Source organism: Microchirus variegatus (genome assembly GCF_963457635.1).
Source record: "Microchirus variegatus genome assembly, chromosome: 9".
Taxonomy (NCBI): Eukaryota; Metazoa; Chordata; class Actinopteri; order Pleuronectiformes; family Soleidae; genus Microchirus; species Microchirus variegatus.
Genome location: NC_139810.1, coordinates 8,872,170 through 8,896,295, shown reverse-complemented (window position 1 = coordinate 8,896,295; position 24,126 = coordinate 8,872,170). Strand labels below are relative to the sequence as shown.

The 24,126-nt window shown below is 41.7% G+C and overlaps 1 protein-coding gene across 1 annotated transcript; it reads right to left on the bottom strand.

Annotated features, from left to right (window-relative positions):
• Window positions 1-229: 229 nt before the first annotated feature.
• On the bottom strand, window positions 230-23,601 carry emilin3b (elastin microfibril interfacer 3b; the record flags this gene model as incomplete). Its single annotated transcript, XM_083895333.1, has 6 exons — window positions 230-1,491; window positions 2,271-2,621; window positions 2,706-3,049; window positions 3,934-4,256; window positions 7,732-7,854; window positions 23,411-23,601. The coding sequence occupies 6 exons, from the start codon at window positions 23,599-23,601 to the stop codon at window positions 352-354; spliced, it is 2,472 nt and encodes an 823-aa protein (XP_083751459.1). The 3' UTR covers window positions 230-351.
• Between the last annotated feature and the right edge of the window lie 525 nt (window positions 23,602-24,126).

Genomic DNA, 24,126 nt, shown 5'->3' with positions numbered 1-24,126 from the left:
TGGACAGGATTCACTGATCCACTGCTGCCTCCATCAATAAGTTAAAATGTGTGACTTTTGTGATTTTAGTTTAAAATCCTGCTTTCAGATTTATAAAATCACTGATTTTATCTGTGGAGTTCAGTGTGAGTGGTTCACAAAATTCACTTTCATCCAGAAAAGGTTGTTTAAAAGCAAGATTAAGACATCACAGATGTTGCATTCGGTGAGCCATTTTTTCAGTGTGCACGGTGACGTTAGCACTGACTGTGTCAGTACCTCATACAACCACATTTAAAAAAAAATGTGAACTATCATTTTAAGTCTCCCTCTTTAAAAAAACAAAACAAACTAAAATCTGTAGCTCAGATGCTACTGGTCTTCTTTTTGGTTTGCTGCTTCCTTGGCAGTCTTTGACCCTCCTTTCAGCTCAGCTAGCTGTTCTGAGTGGTCAACCAGGGTGCCATTCACCTGGTCCAGGTATGAGTCTGAGTGTCTCTCCAGCTCTGCCCTGATCCTCTCCAGCTGCTCTGCCAGTTCGCCCAGGCCGCTGCACTGCCCCTCCACCTGACTCACCCTGCTGTCAAAGTCCTTCACCTCCCGCTGCACTTCTATCGCCGTGCTCCTGCAGCCCTGCAGCTCCCCCGACAGCTGCCTCTTCAAAGCCACCAGTTCTCCCTTCAGCTGGGCCAGCCTCCTCTCTCCAGCCCCCAGGAGCGAGGCTTGGTGACCCACGAGTTTGGTGATTCCTTGCACCTGGTTGACAAGCTGGTGCTCTCTCTGCTCCCAAGTGGAATTGGCGTGGCCCACCTCACCTGCAATGTAGCTGATGGAGTCCTTGAGACCCTTCAGAGTGCGGTTCACAGAGTTGATGTTGACCTTCAGCAGGGTGATCTCACCCTGGACGGCGCCCTCTGTGTCCTCCTGTGCAATCCTGAAGAGGAGGTTCTGCAGGGTGTTGTTCAGTCGGTCCAGCTGTGTAGAATGGGTGTCCAGACGGCCTTTCATCTTCTTCTCCATGCCCTCACACTCCTCCTCCACTTCAGTGACACTGATTCCCCCTGCTGGCGGGGTGGAGGGTGAGCAGGAGGAGGTGCAGAGGAGCTCCAGGTCTGTTAATTGCTTCTGAATACCGTCCAGGTCACCCTCCACTCTCCTCCTCACCGACTCGATCTCCGTCTCCAGTGCCGGGACCACCTGACCCTCCAGGAGTGCAGGAGCCGTGGCGTTGCTCAGCTCCTCTACAGCTACAAACACCTTCTCCTCCAGAGTCTTCAGCTTGTCCTCCAGCAGGGTCTTAAAGCCAGTGAGACCTCCAGGGAGCCCCATGACGCCGTCAGCTCCGCCTTCTGTGGTGTTGAGTCGGCCCTCTATGTCCACCAGGCGGGTTTCAATCAGCGTCTCCACGTGGATGCTCTGGTCGGTGAGGGCAGTCTGCAGCTGTCTCTGAGATTCTGTCAAACCTTTCACAGACTCCTCCAGCAGCAGAACGCGGTGGGACAGGCTGTTTACCTGCAACAATCAAAAAGGTATTTATTTAATTTATAATACCTCGAGATTACACATATTCACTAAAATAAAAAATAATAATACATTTAAGGGGGGATTCAAATTCAAAACACCTTTGTGTGTACACATTAAAAACCTTCTGTATTTCACTGTGGAGTGAAGCTGTGGAGTTCAGAGAGAGTTACAAACAGATGGCTTTCACCACGTACATGGAGGAAAAATGGCTTTGATGGCTCTCAAAGATGATTTATTTTCTTATTTATTCAAATTTCTACTCATATATTATTTATATTGTTTATTTATGTGTATTTCTTTCTTTTCGTTGGGTGTTAAGATACAGAAGAAGAAACAGGAAGTCGACTAATGATTGTTAGTCAGTGGAGAAGAGAGTAGGATTAAACCAGCATTTTCCTTTTCATGCATTTCTTTCATTTCTTTTTGCTGTCTGACAGTCCTTTCAAAGAGGAAACTTAAGAGTTTAAAGTTTGTATCACTTCGACTCCCTGCACCAAAGTTCACTGACAAATATAGCATAAAAATACAGGAGTTCTATAAGAGATCGTTTGTTTTTAGTATGCAGCTTTTATTAAGTGGCTAAAGTCGTTTTTTCTGTCCTTGGTTGTAGAGGTGTATTGCTGAGGTCAGGCTTGCCTGTCCGTGGGTGTTTCTCAGCATCACCTGCACGTAACACACTGACTATACTCAAACTGTCCCTTTAAATGCTATTTACTTGACAAATTGTACGTTTGTATCTTGTCACATCACCATCAACTACATCCTACCTGTCCACAGCAGCTCTCAGTCAGAGTCAGGCCCTGGATCTGAGCCTGTATGGAGCCCAGCTCCTCCCTGATCCCGGTCTCTCTTCCATCCAGAGTCTGCTGCATCTGCTCCTGACCGTTCATGTGCTCCTGGTGGCACTGCTTCTGCACTTCACCGATCCTCTTGTCGCAGAGGTTCTCCAGATTGCTTAGACGGTTCTCAAAGCCATCCAGGATCTCAGCCCGCATGTCAGTCAACTTGGTGTTCAGGAACTCGTCGATATGAGCGGTAGTGCCAGGGCCGGGGATTGGCCTGCCTCTAGCGCCCTCCAGCAGGCTCTTCAGCTGGCCATCGTGACCAAGGACCATTCCCTAAAGAAACACATAGGTGAAAGGTAGATTAAAAAACAGCATTTATGAGGAAGCAGGATGAAAGTGGGGTCTTTTTTTTTATACCTGAATTTCCTCTAAGATGTGAGCCTTGGCTCGCAGCTCATCCCTCACTTCTGTCACCCTCCCTGCTAAATCTCCAAATCCAGGGAAGCTTTCGTCTCCATCCACTCCATGCGTGTCATCTGGGATCACTCCGAATCCCACGACAGAGTCAGGCACACGAGGACCGCCAGGCAGCAGAGACACCAGGAGTTTGTTGGTGTCCTCTCGCAGGGACGTACGCAGTCTCACCTCGAGGCCGGCCACCACCCCATTGAGAGTATCCAGCCCCTGAGTGAGGCGACGCAGGTCATCCTCCATGCGGTCCAAACGCTCACCAGTCACTCCAGAGATCCCAAATTTGTTTCCTGTATTTCCAAGGAGAAAATATTTGTTAAAAAGAAATGTAAAGAACTAAAACGGATTACTGTATGTGCAAATATAAGGGTTATAGATAATTTAGTCAGTTTAATCAAAGTAAAGGAAGAGGCATTTTAAGAGAACATTTCTTATGCGACAGAAGTTCTTTGCTTTCCTATATGTTGGCCAGTTTTGTCTTGTAGTATTATAGCCAAGCAAAATTTGCTCACCCCTGTTGGAGGATTTTTTAAAATCAGTTTAAGGATATTTTCCTTATTTTTTTAAGTGGGGCTGTTTTTGCAGTGCACATAGTTCCACACAGCAGAAACAGTGGCAGTTTACAGTGACAGTGAAGTGTGATTGTATTGGTACAAACGCTGACGTTATTGCTGATGTTTCATGTGTCTGCACAGTAGGGCATTAATGACTTCTGATTTTTTTTCTGACATTTTTTTCTGTCAATAAAGTGCAAGTCTTGTCGACTTAGTGAAGTTTGATGTGTGTGTCTGTCACCTACTGCCTCTGCTGCCATGTCTCTCTCTTGTTGTGGTTGGGTTTAGTGTTTTTTTTTTGTTTTGTCGATGTCCAGATGCTCACTCTCACAGAGCTGCTGCTCTGTGGCTTTGTTTTGGTACATTTGTGTCACTGATGTAAAATCCATAGGTCACAAAATGACTCACTTACTCACTTACTTACAGACAGAGGCAGCAGTGGATGAAAAACTACTGTGAGCCGTGATGTAAAATTGTCGGTTTTCTCAAAGCAATAAACTCCAGTTTCAAGTGAGAAATGTCTGTCTAGATGTCAGATTATAAAATTTTTACAACCATAAACTTTGCCATATTTTCAATGAGGGTGGAGGTCAGTTCTATCTTTTTTTTTTTTTTTATACCATAGTTTGGTTTTCCACCTCCGGTAGGAATGTGTCCTGTGGGTATTGGTCTGTGGTCAGGCACACTGGGGAGAGGTCTGCCCGGCTCCAACTGGCCTCCTCCAGGCTTCTGATCAACAGGAGGTCTGGGACCATGAGGGAAGCCCTTAATCCCCGGACGATGTGGCAGTCCAGCGCCGTTGAATGGCGGTATCATGACGTCGGGTGACGACGTGGGTCCTTCAAAGCACTGCTCTCCAGAGTAACCGGGACAACACCTCCACTCCAGCTCTGTCACTGTCTTGAAACCCACCTTGTACTTTGGCTTGTAGAACGTTCTGTACCTGAAGGAAATACAAGGTATAACATAAAGCTCTGTTTTCTACATGATCATTTTTATACTGTATGTCAGATTTTTTAATTTCCACATTATGATGGCAAATAAAACAATTTAAAAATAGAGCTGACCTTCAGAAGGACTGCATAGATGAGTTATCAGTCCTCTTTCAGGTTAGGCACAGCGAAAATATAAAGAGGAACATTCTGTAGACAAATGGCTGGTGCCAGTGCTACACTGAGGCCGTTGTGGTTAGAACGTGGTGGCTGGCACCGTCCTGAGTAGTTAAGCTTGTGCCTAGGAATGTAAGCTGCTATTTTTAGAGAGGGCCGAATGATAAGTTTTTCTCTTACAAACTATATATAAAACACCATATACAGTGGTATGCAAAAGTTTGGGCACCCGTGTAAATTTTCATGATTTTCCTTTATAAGTGAGCAAGAATTATTTAAACAAAATAAGGCATGTGCATAAGTTTAGGCACCACAAAAGAAAACGTGCAGCCTCCTTTTGCAGAAATAACAGCCTCCAAACGCTTCCTATAGCTTCCAATTAGAGTCTGGATTCTGGCTGAAGGTATTTTGGACCATTCTTCTTTACAAAACAAACAACCAATGATTTATAAAGGAAAATCATGAAAATGTATGTGACCAAACTTGTGCATAGCATTGTATAAATATATGTATATACATATCTATATATATATATAGATATGTATATATAACAAAATGTCAATTCAATGCCACAATTCATAATCAGGAAATCTTATGATTACACATCACATCACATCAAAGCCAGCATCAGAAATGTAGGACATAATAAGATTTAAATCTCATCTTTAAACCACACATTTACAAAAAATTAATTAACATTAGTTTGTAAACTAATTATTGACCCATAATTTGCTAACCCTTATAGCAAAACATTTGCAAACTAGCCTACGCTGTCGGGGCCGACAGCAAGGGGTATATCCGTGAACTTGTCCAATCCTCAACTTTCCAATATACCTAAAGTATATGCTTTGTTTATTAAATTTCATGAAAAAGCATACAATATGTTCAAACTTTCCATTCAATGCATTAATAAAGAAATGGAGGCTTAACTATTTTTTATATGATAATTAATACATTTATATTACAATGTAATAAATATTATGAATAAGTGCTAAATAAACCCATGATATCCTCAATGTGTCCAAATGAGCTCAATAATAAGTTAACCACTTAACTTATTATGTAACTATTACCAATCATAGCCAAAGTAATAATGATTGTACTTGTAGATAGTTGTTACATGAATCATTGTACAAAATTTGAAGGCAATATCTCCATCAGTCTGGAAGATAAAGCCGAAAATGTGTTTTTACCATAATAAATAAATTAATATGCTAATTAATAGTAAAGCTACAAAGATAGGGATAATTCTCAGGTGGTATGTGATGCCCATGCAAAATTTGAAGCCAATACCTGCAATACTTTGGAAGATTACAGGTGAAAATATGGTTTTTATATCATTAATTAATTAATTAATTAATTAATTAATTAATTAATTAATAATAATGGTAGACAGCTCAAAATCAATAGGGATCATCTACAGGGGGTATGTGACCCATAAAAAAAAAAAGAAAATTTAATCTCAAACGCCTTTCCAGTTATCGCGTTAACGGCTAAAATCTGCGGACGCGGACGCGCGAGACCGATTCCATAATATCCGCATTTCTCGCGGATATAATGATCCTACACCTCATCTGGGTGATGGTGGATCAGTGGTAGAGCAAGTCTTCTTTCCACTGGAAGGCTGTGTTCAGTTTTGCGAGTCTAAATGCTGACGTGTCCCTGGGCAAGGCGAGAGCTGAATCAAATAATCGATTACTAAATGAATCGTCTACTATTTTTTTTTATAATCGATGAATTGGTTTGAAGCTTTTTTCATTATTAAAACAAGATTTCTGATTTTAGCGGTTTTAGCTTCTTAAATGTGAATATTTTCTTGGTTTCTTTGCTCCATATTACAAAGAAATTATTAAAACTGAAACATTTTGGTTTGACAAAACAATGCATTTGATAACATCGTCATTTCCAGGTTTGACAAACACTGATCAATGTTTTTTAACATTTTCGGACATTTTATGGACCATACGATTCATCGATTAATTGAGCAAATAATCAACAGATTAATTGATTACGAACATAATAGTTAATTTGTTTATCATTATCTAGGCAAGACACTTACCCATGTTGCCTCCCTCAGTTAGTTTGTAAATCTGAAACTATGAAATAAGATCAATAAGAAAAAGTGCATTTTCAATCATCTAATCATCACTCACTGTTACAGTACAGGGACAACATGGCTAAACATTGCTGAGTCACTGTTAACGCACGTGATCTCAATGTTTCCATTTGAGAAATAACCTTGGGTGTTGTTGGTGCAGGTCATGCTATTTTCCACCGCGTGGTGCTGTTTGTGCTGTTTTCTTTCAACGAATGCACCAAAAGGACTGAGAAAGAACTATAATAAATAAAGGTTACATAGACAGATTTAGGTAGTTGTGTATGATGATAAACTAATAAGCAAATTAGAAGCACTAAATCAACAAGAAGTCACATACACAGATGTGACAAGAAGTCACATACACAGAGACCTATTGAAGAGTACATTAAAAGAACACAAGAGGGCAGCATGCATATGTAGAATATTCTACCATGTGCTGAAAGTGAGTTCATAAACACACAAAGCAGTCATATTATATCCTATTTCTCCAAGTTAACCTATTTCCCTGGTGTCCTAATGAACATGTCTGTGACATGCTTTGGTCAAAAATACCATAAGGATGAAGCACCACAGCAGTTTAATCACCCTGCCAAAACAGCCCTGTTCAGAATGTTCGGTTTAGTCGTATCCCTTTAGGTCCACCTCAAAAAAAAAAATTAAAAAAATAAAACTAAACTTAAGGGACAGGAAATTACATCAGCTACTGAGGCAACTGGGAGCTAACAGCAGTTAACATTTGGAAAAGTGATAATATGCGGGCTCTAGCAGGCACATTGCCGTCATATATAACATGTATCCACTGGACAGATAAATCCTCTGAGGCTGGAAGTTTGTGTAGAACTCTGTGCTGCACTGTGGAGCCAGGAGTAGAACCTTTCACGGACTTTGCGGACTTCCGGTTTTCGGATACGGTTGCCCTCGTCAGCACTCTCGCGTGTTTTTTACGGACAAAGCAGTGCTCCGCGAGACAACAATTCCAGGAATTTAGCGCATTGTCACAATGCGCTAAATTCCTGGAATTGTTGTCTCACTGGGACGTGACGTCCCAGTGAGCACGGAAGTCAACATCGCGTGTTTTATCTCATGTAGTTAGACTGATGAGGACCACAAAAACATGAGTGAGTCATCTTTTTTCACGCTTTGCTGACTGATAGGGCCTCCAGAGTCCCAAATAGGATTTAAATGATGAAAAAATTGATGTCGTTACTTACACAACAACTGGACACTTCTGACCCCAGATGCACTTGGTGGTGTACTCGGCCTTCACTAAGGTGGACACGCCGTCCTGCATGATGCATGTGACGTTCCTCTGGACCACGTAGGCACAGTAGTTTCTGTTGATACAACAACCATAACAAAGTTAGAGATTTAAATGACTCACGTAACTAATACATGAAAACACAACAACAGTGACCCATTTCATTAATGACATCTGTGCTTATTTTGATGGGAAAAGTTAAGATTACACAGCTTTAAGTTAGACAGACAGGCAGATAGATAGATGCTACCAGCTTGAGTCAGAGTGATGAAAAAAGGAAGTTTGCAGGAAAATTTTCATCCACCTTTTGCTTTAAAAACGTAAATTCTAAGAGGGGAAAAAAAAAGTCTGGGAATGTTTTCAGACGTGTCCACAGAGTCCAACACACAATAACTTCACCATAACTACTGTGAACAGTTGTTGCATCATGCTGGAGCTGGAGCTGCTGGACCTTTCTCTTTCTCTTCCCGCTTCATTGCCAGTGCAGCTATAGCAACTGCTAAATGTTCCCCCGGCCCCTGCACAACACAGGAAACGAGGATCTGGGCTCTTTGGGATCACATGTGAAGCATTTTTCACATTCAGTGGGGAGCGTTTAGCAACACATGCGGCGCTTAACGTTCCTCCACAGCTGTTTCAGAACAAATAGGAGTGTTTTGGAGGAGCAGGGAGGGGATAACGGGAGCGAGGCCTACACATGCCAAGTGAAAAAGTTCAGAGGGCTAACGAACAGCACGGGCTGTTAGAGTCTGTGAGAAACTGGTACACCGCCACCACCAACACCAACACCAACACGACCGCCACCGCCGCTCTCAAATCGCTGACTGCACTGATCCTGCGTGCATGTCACCACTCTGCCTGTGTTGACATACTGTATGTTAATAGCAGTGGAAGTAAAGAGGCAGGAGCCATGAATGACAGAGCTCCTTTCATATGAACCTGACAACCTGCTGCCAGGTTCATGTTTTGTTAAGGAAGTGGTGGTTAAGAACCTGAACTGATGTGGTTATTACAGGAATTCTTAAAGCACTTAAAAGTCACACATGCAATTTAGTCAAGGAAGGAAAAAGAAAACCTGTCTGGAAACCTTATTGGTTTTCATGTTTTACTATACAGAGATACTTATTATGATAACAAATGGTGCTGAATCATTATTTTTCTCTTTTCCCCACCTTTATACAAACATTTTAACCAGTCACACAGCAATGCAGACCATACCAGTCTTTTTGGCTGTCCGTTGCTATACCTTTAGCATTCTCCTCCATACATCCCCTCATTAAAGTGTTTTCTTTAGGTGTAAACCAGTTTATATGGGTATCTAGTAATGTTATTTGTTGATCCATGTGCACATCTTCAGAGTGTCAAGTATTGAAATTAGACATGTTGTAAAATGTTGAAAATCATCATATCTATGGTCAAATACAAGCTGATGCATTCAAATTTTGCCATTGGCTATTTTAGTCCACTCTTTTGTCACTGGTACACACTTGCATCGCACCCTATTCGCACCCGCGTCCAATAAGCGCAAGGCTCAATGTGTGTTATATGTATTATGTTCACTGCTAACCTTTTCCACTATGATCCTGTCTCGGCTCGCGGCACGGTTTAGGTTGCATTTCCACTACAAAAAAAGTACCTACTCCGCATCAGAGTCATCATTGCACGGCTGCATGAAACTGCGGTGACTTCGTTTTACACGTGACATACACACACAAACGAGTGACTAGTGACGTAAAGCAGCTGTTATCAGTGTAACTGAACATTTGAATCGGTACATTAAAATATTTGTTCACTACTTCCTCCTTGACCGGAGCACAGACTCTCATGATCAGCAGTGATGTCGCTAAATACACCAGACTCCTCTGATTTTAGTCAATTTTAGTAGTTGTTGGAGATTAACCCACATTTTAGGATTGTTAAGATCTATAGTTCTGCATCGCCTGACGACGTCACGCATACCTACTTAGCTCGCTTGGAACCTCGCCAGAGCAGGTACTAAAAAAGTACCTAGTACCAGGTACTATGCTTGTGGAAAAGCAACTTAATCGTGCCGTGCCGTTTGTGTCCCTTTCTTAAATAGAAACAAAGTCTTTCAACCACAGAGTTCAGGGAAAAATAGCAACTAAACTTTACTGATAGAGGCAGCAGAAGAGAAACATGTCCTCATTCCTTTGGTGTGGGGGGAAGGAGTAGTTTAAAACGTGACTTTTCTGTGGAAAAAGTACCTCACACAACCCCACTTTCAAAAGCCTACTGTCATCCAGCACTTCAGTAAGTACTTTAAGTATAATATTGTCAAATCTAAATCGTTTTTATGGGTTTCCTCCTCCATGTGTTGGGAGATTTATTGAGAGCAACGAGGAGCTTTATAAATTGATTTAATGTATGTGAGTTCATAGAAAGAGGTTCTATAGACATGTGACAGATGATAGAGAGCAGACTCTGTGAATACATCACACAATGAGACTGTAATCCCTCTCATGTTATGCACGGAGCCAACCAGTGGGGCCAAGAAATTATCATGTTCGCCGATTTGTTTGTCAGGTGCACACGCAGGGGCGGGCGATGACCTTCAGAGTATCGCACACAAGACGGCGGGAAACAGCGCAGGAATCCGAAAATCGTTTTAGTTTTCTATGTCGCACTCCCACCACGATCACCCTCCCGTCTACCGATCACTCTCCCTGTTTTCACAGATCTGTCAATGTCATTTGGGCTTGTGAGGATATTTTATCCTCAGTGTCTTGCAGTCGTAGAGGGTTCTGGCACTGTGAGAGTCAAAGCTGAGTCTCTGTGGTGTCGGTCAGGCCAACAGCAGGTCACCTGCTCTGCTATGCAAAAACAGACCCCTGAATGCCAGTGAGTTCACCTCGAGAGACAGCGATATTGTGTTTTATCTGTGAAGACGCCAACACGAGTGTGCACATAATTCTTGCTGAGTGGAGCTCATGCCCACAGAGACCACACAAAGCTCCCAGTGGGACAGGGGATTACACACATGCTTTATTGCCATAAATATGAACTCCATGATGTGTCAGCAGAGCAGTTGTTAAGTGTTTGTTATTGTCTTAGGCTGAGACAGCAGCTGCAGGGTAGGTGAGAACTTTGTTTAGGCTGCTCATGCAGACTGGACGAGGCGTTCTGGACATGTGAGGGGAACAAAAGTCTTGATCCAGTGGGATCTAAGGCTGCATTTACAATGCTGGTATTGATGACTCCCCCCACGCCGAGTAGGTACTTTTTTTGTAGTCGAAATGCAACCTAAACCGTGCCGTGGCAAGGCGAGGCGAGCTGGGAAAAAGGGCCATTAGAACCCTTTCCAGATTACACAGTACCTAGATACTAAGTGGGTACTAAGTGGGCATTGGCGTGAAGTGGGTAAATTATGGGCTTCCCATGTGGGGCCCATGTTACTGAAACTATATGGGGCTTACATTTACCCAATTCAATGCCTACTTAGAACCCACTTAGTAGTATGGAAAGGGTATTAAGTGGGCAGTCAAAATGCTTGGGACCCATATTATCAGCCCAAATATAATCCTTATGGGGGCCATATGGACATGATGCATGACGGCTGGGTGCTTACAATGTTTTTTAAAAATGACCCATATATGCAATCTGCACTTACACTGAAATTCAGAAATCCTCACCCCAAAGTCTGAAAAGCAGTTGAAAGTGAGTCATGTGGTTGTAGATAGTGTCCACCATAGTGTTTTTGTTTACGCCATTTGCCACAGTTTTTAAGAGCAAATCATTTGCGCTGATGCGGGAAAATATCTGATCTGATCCATATCAGATTTATCTTCACATCACTGATCTGACAATAATATCTGAATCCATGTGCTTTGTTCTGCTTACACCTCCGAGGGATCATATCTGATTTGTGCCACATGGTAGGAGAACAATTTCAGAATAGGCCACTTGCCCCATGCAGTGTAAATACAGCACAAGATACGAGGAATATGAGGAGGAGGAGGAGAGGGGGGATTGGCGCCTGCTCTAAGCTATTTTCACACGTTGTATTTTGAACAATGTCACTCAAGGAGACTGGTGTTAAAAATATAAATACTTTCTGATGTTTGCTTTATTGCTCATTGGTAACATGGGGGGGGGGTGGTCGGGGTTAGGACATAGAATAACAATGTTGCTGTGTCCTAAATCAGGGGCTACATCCTTCAGAGGATGTGGGGAAAGGACACCACATTATTGGTTTATGTAGAACATGAAGGTCAAACTCAAATGAGATGGTCTGATGATCTGCTTATCAGCACACCTTTAGGTGAGTAGGCTACAAATCATAACGTCATCAACAAGACATTGACTAAATGCTCAGATTTAAGGTTCTTTGATATTTTTAACATACTATTCAGTTGAGCTCTAGCACGCTACTTCAATTTAATGGTCCACTGTATAAGATGTATGAAGGTTTAATTGCACAGACTGAATACTACATATCAGTATGTGTTTGAAGTAAATGTATAATTGCTTCTTAATAAAATGTGCTTTGCTTTCATGGCTTTAAAATAAGCCTTTTCTATGTTCTTAAGATAAAGGTCTTTCTTTATGGAGGCTGCCATTTTGAGCCAACATGTTTTTACAGCAGCCTAAATGGAGCAGGAGCTTACTGCAGTGGACAAGAGAGTTTTCTGGTTTGTGAAGGCCACCGTGATTCACATACAAAGGGAAAGGGAGGGGTGACTGGAGGAGCCCTCCACTTCCATTCAATATTCATTGTTCAATAGATTTAAATGGATGGAGCACTACCACATGACTTGAAAAAAATGACGGTCCAGTGTATGGGTTGTAGTGGCCTCTAGAGGTAAAATTTCATTTTGTAAGCAACTGAAAAATCATTAATTGCTCAGGCCTGATGAACATTCAGCTTACACTGAGCCTGCAGGGCAAACTAAAGCATCTGGACAAGGGGCAGTGGAACCGCGATGAAGGTCAGAGTCATAAACTCTCCAACAAACCTAATAAATCTTGACAAGAGCTATCTAGTTGCCTTTTACACTCCTGTGCAATTATAATGGTCCATTCCATTTGTAGTTGCAACTCGAAATTTCCGAGGGGCCTGGGGGGTTACGTCACTTGCACTTTCAATTTTCAGGTTCTGATGTAAATGGAAGGCAGCGTGAAGCTTAATGTTAAAATCTTAGTCATGAGTGCTCAAGTCCAAATCAAGTCAAAAGTCCTGGACTCAAATATTACAAAAACTGCCTGGCGATGATATTTGATGGGAGGATTTCACCACAGTCCATCAAAATAAATCAAAAGTGTTCTCTAAGAGCGTCAACGGAGGAAATGACATTATCAGCTGAGTCGTAGATCATGTGGGAACTATGATTTTCATAACAATCCATTAGATTTGGTTGTGAGGTAGCTGTGGGGTCAAAGTACTGGACTGACTGACCCTAATGCTACTGCACTCAGCTGCCGATTGTATTTGTTCACTGTTAAATATGCCACGTGATAAGAAGACCTAAACTAAGCTCGAGATGCATTCAAGAAACCTCTTGCATGCATGTAATGCTTGCTACTGCTGCCACCTTGTGATAATAGTTGGACCACAATTTAGGTAGTAAATTGGAGTAGAAATTTTTGTTTTTTTAAATACAATCATTTATAAAATGATTTAATGAAAAATAAATTATAACTAAAATTATTTTGTATTTATTTATACATTTTGAATTGTCACAGGGTTAGGGTAATCGAATACTTGTGCCCATTCCGAGTAGCAACATGTCCACAGACAACAGAGCCACAGTCCTTCTGTATGACCAATTACATTGGACACAAATAAAAACTGTTAAGGGTCCTATATTTAGCAGAAGTAGTAGTGAATTACCACTCTGGGAAATTATGAGCTCCAAGTACAACTGGAGTGAACTATTATCGCAACGCTAACTGTTTCCAAATTATGACACAAGTCCTGATGATAATTCATATTTTCTTCCACACTTTTTCTATCTGTGTGTAACAAGAAACTTAGAAGATCAATCCCACCAAAAAACAGGATGGAAAACACCCATGATCTCAAAAAAATAATAATAAATGTCTAAAAGTTCATCCACACCCTCAGTGAACCACCCAACCCCAACTGACACTTCAAATCTTCAGTGTATTGAACTCTGCACACCTTGAACCGTTGACAGACCTTCCTCACTTATCAATAATACAACCATCCTTACTATTGCTCTTGCTTCACTTGCCCCTCTCCTTCTCCTCCTATTATGTCTCCTATACATTAACACCGACATATTGTCTTTTTTCTGGCCGCTGGTCTGGTCCCACTGTAAATATTTCCAGTATAAGATTACAGCTTCTTAATAGCTTTACCGTCTCCCAGGGGAAATGCAGATCTCCCATCTCAGATTCTCATATGGAGCCATTTTCAGCAAATGTTATTGCTGCAAGACGACCCCCTGTTACCCAACCCCCCCCCTTTTTTTTTAAACTTTTTTTTCCTGCAAACCATAAGAAATCTCTGTTTAAAATGGGTTCTTTTCTTCCACATTCTGTTTCCCTTGAAGCATCCGACTGACACTGGAGGGCTCGCCCTCCTCCCCAACTGCACTTTCACCTTCAGGGTTTCTGAGTATTTGAACTCAGGCCTCTGCCGTTGCCCCTGATAGATTTATTACTGGAGCAGAGCAGAGCTACAGGCTAACAGCTCCCCTCCAGGGTCCATCTCTTTACATATTTGCTTTTAATGAGTCCTATTTCTGGTTCTGGCCAACTGGCAGGTCTTGAAGGCCCCGTGGTGTGGTGTTGATTAATACTGCTCTGGTGGCTACTGATTAGGGTTAACAGCAAATGTGACATTCGGATTGAATCCAGCTCTGATTACTGTAGATCGAAGGCAGCGCATTACGTTTACAGTGCCTAAATTTTGGCTCTAATATTGGCCTCTAATCTGATTGCAGTGCAATCACATGGGTGTTAGCCGTGCAACAGTTCAACAAACACAGTTCAGTTTGTATTGCTGTGACCAGGTCAAGGTTTCATCTATCTATCTATCTATCTATCTATCTATCTATCTATCTATCTATCTATCTATCTATCTATCTATCTATCTATCTATCTATCTATCTATCTATCTATCTATCTATCATAAAATACTATAGAATAATCTTTGAAACAAGGGGAGCTCATTTCAGGCCCAGTTATTTATCCACCATTTCTTACATACATTTTGCAAATGAACAACTAAGGAAACACAATAGTTGTGTAAAACTGAAATGTTACAATAGTGTTTTTATTTACAGTGTATATGTTAGGCTATACAGTATATCAACGAGCAAATAACACACATTGACCAGCTATCTGTGCAAAGACTTCCCCTCGAACAATCCACACAGGACTGAGGCAGAAAAGCCAGGGAAGCTGAGCTTTTTTTTTGCCACATTTGTTAATAATAACCACAGGTAAAAAGAAAACGTATTCTGTGCCGTTCCATAGAGAACAGTTGAAATTGCTGTGGTTTTAATGCGGACGCTGTTACAGGAATACCAAAATCACATACGACAATCGATCATCCGTGAAAAACGGCTGACTCTGAACGAACTCGTGACACATTCTGATCACGTTCTAAGCGCACGTTTACTCACTACTGAAATATAAATACAACATAGTACATATTTGACAACATTTTAGAGGGAGCTGAAGCTCCACTTGATGTCCAAGAGCAATCCACTGCTTGAGAATCTGTTCACTGCTTTATGTCACCTTCTCTGATTGCAAACCATCACTGTGAGTCCATAGAGAAGATTTTACATCACGACACACAGGCGTTATTGATAGACTGTTGCCTCCAGTTTTTAAGTTAAAATATTTTATTTAGTAATTTAGTTATTAACTGACACAAACATAGCTAATAATGCAGCAGCAGACCTGCAGCTTTTATTTGGTGTGTGAGGGCAAGTGTTTTACAAAAGCAAACTTCACAGCTGAAACCACAGAGATGCAACTCTGTGTGACATTCAACACAAACAAGGTACACACTAAATTCTACATTATTCACAAGTGGTTTTACTTGTGTGTTGTGTGTGTTTTACTTGTCATTTCACTGAATTGGTGTGTTTTTGTGTCTAATCCAGTTCATTCCAAAGTAGAGCAAAAGCAGCTTGGGGAATGAACTTTTTGTGGCTTGTACAGTACGTTTGAACATGTGTGTATTGAACAATTCATTATTTTTTATAACATGCATTATAACATGTTACTATCCACTATCTACAACTTCTATTTATATAATAATAATTTTATATAATCTAGTTCTTTAATTTGACTGCTTCATTACTTCTGGAAGCTCAAAAACCTTATCCTCAGGAATGTCCCAAAGCACATAATCTTCTTTAAGTATGAACAGTTCTCTGTATTTTTTAAAATAAAGTTTTTCAAATGCAACTTTCTGTAAAGTACTGCCTCACTCAGAAATTATTGCAAGGCTCGTTCAAGGTTTATTAATGGTAGGTGCTGAGCAAACCAATGCAACTCTCTTGAAAACACCATCAAGAATCAAAGCATAATTGGAACATGATGCAAATTAAATAAATGCATTAACACTGAGTATATAAAAATGCCAAACATTTCAGCAGATCAGTGCAGGTCAGTGAAAGTTAAAGAAATATTTGGTGTTGGTTGAGCGAGCTTGGGAGTTCACTGAATAGCCTCTGTGACCCTTGGCAGGAGACTGACTCCGTTCTTGTCCATTGCTGGACACTCAACACAAACTTACAACAACAGCCCTAACCTTTGACCTCTGTTAACTTTCTGACCTTTCTCCCTTGATCTGTGTCCCATATGTCTTCGAAGAGGTCCTCAGATATGTCTCTAATCTGATCAGGGGTGACATGAGACATCTGCTGGGATCTTAATTGATTTAGACGACACACGGTGAAGGCTGTGATGGATGAATGTTGGTGCATTTTTTTGTGATAAACATATGTTGTGTGAGTGTTGCATAGAATAGAGTTTTAACTCTTTACCAGGCAAATAAATGTATTTTTGGTAACTTCTGGAGACACCCAAGACTGCTACCATGAAATTTGACCAATCATTGGAGGCGGCCTGCAACGCTCAAAACTTCAAGTATAGGCAAAAAGTATCATACGGTCATACGGCTGGGTCTTCTTCTGTATCTACAGTCATATCTCAAAAACAATGACAGAATGTTGGTCAGTCAGGTGCGTTAGAACAGGAAAATGTGTAAGACATGCAGTACAGCGGTCCCAGAGGACCAGGATTGGGAATCACTGTTCTTGAAATAAGGTTCCTTTGACCTTATTTGTGTTTTCCTTGTACATTCTTATACGTACGTATTTTAAGATTAAGATTAAGATTAAGATTCCCTTATTAGTCCCGCAGTGGGGAAATTTCCAATTTCTGCATTTTAACCCATCCGTGAGTTAGTGAACACACACAGCACACAGTGAGGTGAAGTACATGCTAACCCAGAGCAGTGAGCTGCCTACATTCAGCGGCGCTCTGGGAGCAGTGAGGGGGTCAGGTGCCTTGCTCAAGGGCACTTCAGCTGCGGACAGGTCGGGGTTTAAACCGGCTACCCTCCAGGTCTCAAGCTTGAAGCCCTAACCACTAGGCCACAGCTGCCCCATATGGGCAAGTGGTGGTGTGCAAGTGAATGAAAATACCATGTATGGTTATACATGGTATTTTCATTCCAAGAAAAGGGTCTATTTTTTAATTTCCAAGTATTTCAATGAGTGCCCTGTAAAGTGTTAAAAACTGCAAAAAAGGACCAAAAACACGCTTCCCTGAGTGTTGTTGTTCACTGTGTATTACTGGATAATTCCACCAGAGGGCAGACCACAAAACGCTGTGAAGAGCCTATGACTAATATTTTTTGCAATTTAAATGAAATAAACATGACAGAAAAATTACACACACAATTGTTTCTTATTTCGACTCTCCCGGGTCACCACAATGGCCCTCGACTTAGCTGGCATTCAAACTGGCAACCCTCCAGTTACAAGCTTAATGCGATTCCGCTCGCCCATGGGTTGCCAACTCTTTCTGAAAAACTGAAATAGCGTATGCAGCTTCCTGTGTCTGAAAACGGGCTATGTCAAGCAATATTATGAGACCTGACTGAGGGAGCATTTGTGTGTATGCAGTGGCAACTTATGCACCTTTTTGTGCTGTCAGTCACACTCCAACCTGTTTGCAGGATTTAACAGTTGCCTCCGTCTATGTCGACATAAAACAAATCACTTGTGATTGGAAAGTTTATCGGGCTTACTCCAACGTTTCTTGAGGATCTTTTTTAGGAATTTTGGCGGGAGAGAATGTGGAAACTTGGTACACTTGTTGCTCTCATGAAACCAAACAAATTACTTGTATTAGCTTCGCCCACCCAAAAGTCGGTTATTTTAGAAAAACAAAAAAGGCGAGTCTACACATTTTGAACAAACTCGTCCTAGCACGTTTGAGCTATTCGGTCCATATGTTCTAGACAAGTTAATTATTAAAAGTTATGAAAGCATTTTCTCTACGTCAAAAGGTGTGACCTCAGTGCTCTCAAGTTTGATGTTAAAATGGCAGGAAAACTACTTTAAAATTAAATTTTTTGAAAGCTTTAACCTAAACAGAACCATGGGCGGACAGTGTATAGGAGCAGTTTCGGTGACGTACTACCAACTAGGATAATTTTTTTTCCTAACCAATTCCAAAGATCCTTAGTACTAATATTCCTTTCAACCGTCTCTGCCAGCAAAAGTAGTTATTATCAGTGTTCTAGACATATTATCTGTCATTGTCCAATCAGAATCGTCAGATTCAAGTCAAATTAAAATGGTTCCGCCTCTCCGGGCGATTTCATTGACGTGGAGATTCACTCGAGCATTCTCCCATTTACTCTCATGTTCAAACTTTTTTTTCCAGAAAATTATTCTCCAATGCATTCAATGAGGATTTTGGGACTTGCCCTAACGCAATTGCATCATACGTAAACTGAGCAAAGAGAGGAGGGGATCTATCATCTAACAACAAATTGATACTGTCTTGCTTTATGCACCTATTGAATGGGTCACCTTAATAATTATAAGAAAAAATGGCCCCCAACCCCCCCAAAATGTTCTCCAGGCACCACTGAACAGAACTACATGAAATTTCTCACAGTCATCGGATAAGACAAATTGCGTGGGGCGATTGCCCTATCATGACTGTGAATCCTAAGAACGGTCCTAGTTATACCTGGTATTAGAGCTGGGGTAAGCACCATGTTTGGTGCTAATCATAAATAAATATTTCAAGATAATGTAATTCAAATGACATCAAAGAGAACTAGACTTCTGCACCTCTCAGGGAGAGAGGACTCCCCTAATGGCTATCCATGAATCTGGCTATCCGAGGAAACAGCTGTGCATACTCACTCATTCATTGTCTACCACTTTATCCTATACCTGAGGACATAGGCATGAAAGGCAGGGTGCACCATGGACAGATTGCCAGGCCATTGCAGGGCAAACGTATACAGAGGAACAACTTCTGTATATTTTGGACGGTGGGAGGAAACCATGCGCCAATGGGGAGAACATGCAAACTCCACACAGATAGGACGTTAAGGCCACATTATACTTCTCCGACTGCGTATGCGTTATCCGTCTGCGTCACCACGGAGACGCCTCGAGCATTTATACTTCTGCGTCGTGGTGACGGACACTCGCTGCAATTTCCCGCCCGATCAGTAGGGGTCGCTGCGCAAGGTTGTTGTGCTTCTGGCTACAGTGAGCAATGGCGTCCGAGAAAGAAAGAGAGAGAAAGACTGTTGTTGTTGAAACATTGGCCGTTTCTCACTTTTCTGTGTGACGGAACGCAGTTTTAAGATAACTTGAGGCGAGAAATTGGCCATTTAGAGTCTAAACATGTGCTGTGTGTGTATAGATATGACGTATTTATAGTTTGGCAGCGGCGTTATCGGCGGGGATCAGCTCAACCTCTGTCAGGATGCCCGGAGCGCACTGAGAGCCGGCACAGAGCAGCTTAGCTCGGCCTGTCCTGAGGACCAATCGCAGCCGTCTCCGTAGTCCCTTGACGGAGTGACGGACACTTAAAAAATATTCCGTGCACCCGGAGACGACGCAGAGGCTCTTCGACAGGTTCTGCGTCGACGCAGAGGACTCTGCGTAGCTACGCAGAGCACTTTACGCAGAAGTATAAATTGGGCTTTAGTCGAAACAAGGATTCAAACTGGTGACCTTTTTGCTGTGAGTCGACAATGCTAACCACTGTTCTGCTGTGTGGATAACAAGGTCATTATTTCAGCATCGGTAACGACTGCCATACACTAAGAAATCTTAAAGAAACCTTAAAAAAAGAGTCCAAAGGATGGGTGGACAATAAATGCAACAAAACAAGTGTCAGTATGGGTGGCACCTTTCAGAGATGGACATATTGGCTCAGATCATCCATCAACAATCTCTGCCCTGAGCCCCTCCCTGCAGATGAGCACGGACAGGCACAGGACAGAGAGCTCCCAAAATGTTAGCATTTGACGACCTGTGGATGAAACTCATCAATCAAAAATCAGCCTCTGCCTACTGCTGTTTTAACATCTGTCCGGGGATATTCGATCACAAGCAGAGAGCTCTAAGTGTGATTGTTCACACCTGGTATTAAGATGTGTCCAAGCTGAGACGTCATTGACTCTGCTACAGATTCCTTTCCAGCAACAGGAGGTCGTATTGAACAAAAGGACTGACGGTGAAATCAAATCACTCGCTTTGCTGCCAAGACAGAGATAGACCGAGGTCTTTTAAGTTTCCTTTTCTGACGTAACTGGCAATCCGTGGTTGCTCGGCAGCTGAGACTCTACTGACTGCAATGATTGGTAGATGGCGGTAGGTGGCACCACATGCCAAAACATGATTTCAAAACATAAACATGATTTTCAGTCTGCAAAATATTTTTTTTAATGCAAATATTTTGTCTGTACTGTTGTTGTTGGTGAGTTCAGTTTGTTATTAATTTATTTTGTTATTATTCCTCAGTCTCTGTGACATATTAGGAGGATTTTATAGCCAGTTGCTTTCCAGAGTTTGCGTCAACATGGGTAAATCTGAAGAAGGTTTTAAAACACCAGAAATCACTAACAGAGCTGAGCTGACTCATGAGGGAGGCAGCAGTGGATAAACAACAGTAAAAATGTGTGTAAAGTGATTTTATGAATGGAATCAGGTGCAAGGGAGTGACCTCAGTTTCCTGTCAGAAAAGACAGCTGCCACAACTGAAGTTCCTGAGTGCTACATGTGACAGTCTGCATATGATGAACTGCTGACAGGAGATAGAGAAAAGGGATGGATGGATACATGATGGTGACAGGGTTAAAGGTCAACACAGTTACTGCATTCAGGCTGAAGGATGCTGAAGACTCCCATGGAGGTGACAGTAAATGGTAAACTTAGCAATCAATCAACCTTCTGCAGCAGGTTGAATGAAACGGGTGGTAGCTGGAAAGCTGTCCAGAAACATAAGCGTGAACATCAGCTGCCTCTGCCCAGGCAAGATATATCAACAAGGTTCTGCTTCATCTCACGGCTTCATGACTTTCAACTTCCATGCATACTGAGTTATTCCTCTCCTGTTCATGTCCGGACAGCATCAGTCCATACATCTCTGATTAAAAAGAGAGGAGGAATCTTATTCTCATTCTCATTGATATTGTATCAACCAATAACCAATATGTAACCAATATTGTTTCGATAAAAGACAGCCAACAACAAAGTTTGAGTTCCAGGTCTGAGAAGTTAACCTAACCTTAACCTAACCTAACCTCAACCTAACCTAATTTGTATAGCATTCATAGTTAGGACATTCATTGACATAATGCATTCCCTAAAACCTTAATGTCTTCACTTTCCCAAAATGTCCTTAGGTATACAAGTTGTTTGGTGCTCTCAAAGATACCCATACAAGCACACACACACACACACACACACACACACACACACACACACACACACACACACACACACACACACACACACACACACACACACACACACACACACACACACACACACACACACTGTCAGCGGCTGCAAGGGATCGATACCCTTGTCATCAGCTCAACGCCCTCCCTCCCTCCCTCCCTCCCTGCACTGTACAGGCCACGATGACGCCTTTTGTTTTCATGCTGTCATTGTTTCTGTATAATGTTTATCCCCAGCCACAGATGGTTTTAGGTGTGAACCGCAGAGAAAAGCTGATGGCGAGTATAAGAGAGAGAGAGAAACACAGAGTCAATTCAGGGATCTGTTACCGAGCCGATACCCTAACTCAAACCATATTTCCATACTACTCGCCAGTGACGTGTTTCTCATGGGGAATACAGTATGAGGTGGGTCCGGCTTGCAAGCAAGCGCACTACATATTTGGAATGCATAGACATTTACCCTGCAGCGCTGGGAGGGTAATCAACTGTGCATTAGCTCCCTTGACATTAGTTGGATTTCCATCAGCCACAGTTTTGATTACATTTTCAAATATGTGCATAAAAATATAAAAACTTGAAAAGAAACGCAGGGAACTAAGAGTTTTTACATTTGAGAGAATTGAAAAAGTTGGACTACCAAAAAATGAAAATGTGAATTGATGCAATTGAAACGATAGAGGAATTTAGGGGTCATGTGACACAAACGTTCACTATGTACAGCACTAGAGAAAATAGTAACTATGGTGGAGGACAGAGCGGACAGTAACGGAGTACATTTACTTGAGTACAGTACTTAAGTACAATTTTGAGGGATCTGTACTTTACTCGAGTATAATTTTTAGGGAGTACTCATGACTTTACTCGAGTACATTTGAGAGGCAAATATTTGACTCTTTACTCCACTACATCTTTATCCATAACCGTGAGTACCCGTTACTTCTTCTTAAAAAAAAAAAAAAAGAAAAAAGAATTTTGAACAAATTAATGATAATGTTCACTTCAAGTGTTTGATGTGTTTACCAAAACAAAACTTCATCACCATTAAGTTGAGCATTTGTTTTTATGTTCTTGAGTATGCTGTATGTTTAACAGTCAGTTTCAAATGTGGATGCAAAAAATCCATTAAAAACTGCCATTGTGCTATTGACAACTGAGAAATGTTAAATAAAGCAACATGGTAAAAAGATGAAAATGACTTGATTTTACTTTCAATCATTTTACATTCTTAAAGGTAACATTTTTCCATCCGGGACGTTTACGATGTATACGTAAATGTAAGCACTGTGGCAGAAGTAATGAAATATTTAGAAAATGTTCTCTTGATACTCAATTTGCTTGAGTATCAAGAGTACAATAGATAAATGCTGAGATTAAAGACTTTGCCCTAATCCTATTCTGTAGAAATCCCAAAGTTCCTCCACTTATAGTAAAAAGGACAACAATAATAAATTGAAACAGCAATGAATCACTGGGCCTGTGTGTATCAACAGCTACTTAAAAACACTATCTATTTATATCATCAAATTGCTTCTTCTGTGGCAAACCGGACTCTAATATCTGTCCCACCTACTGAATAGAACTAACTTCCAAAAGTCGCTTGACAAAAAATGCATGTCAATGAAATTTCTGTTCAAATTTCAGTGGCAATCATGTCACAGCCTAAGAACTGAGGAAAACTTACTTGTGGCGTGTCATTGGCTTGTTTGGTAAATGCTGAGGGTTGAGTCCAGCCTTGAACAGGTTGTATCTGTTTCCATAGAAAGGGTTGACATGACCTCCTCCTCCATAGAAGGTCCCTTTACCGTCCACCACAGAGAGCAGCACTCCTGAGAGAAAGAGCTGTGCAGCCAGTTGACACAACTTGGTCCTCATTGTTAGTTTTTTTTTCTCTTAAATTTCACTTGATGATGAGGAAATGCGCAAAGGGAGCAACAGTTGTAGGATCCTTGAGGTCAAGGCTTGTCCTCCTCAGTGGGCCCTGAAGGTGACATGGAGCCCAGACAGCTGAAGCATCAGCAGCAGCAGCATCCTGCCTTCACTCCCGCTCCCCAAACCACACTCTGAGAGGTAGAGGAGAGAGCAGAGGGAGAACTAGTGAGGCTGCAAAGGGAGGGTTGAGGGGAGAGGGGCAAGGAAAACAACACAAAGGTGTGCTGGAGGAGGGAGGAGACAGAGAGAGAGGGAGGGAGGGAGTGAAAGAGATAGTGAGAGAGGAAAGGAGCAGGACAGATGGAGGGAAGAGTATGAGTCTGTCTCTAGGAAAGTTTCAGCTCCATATGCACACACACACACACACACACACACACACACACACACACACACACACACACACACACACAGAGAGAGAGAGAGAGAGAGAGAGTTTGTGTGAGACCTGCTGACTTTACTCTGCCCTCC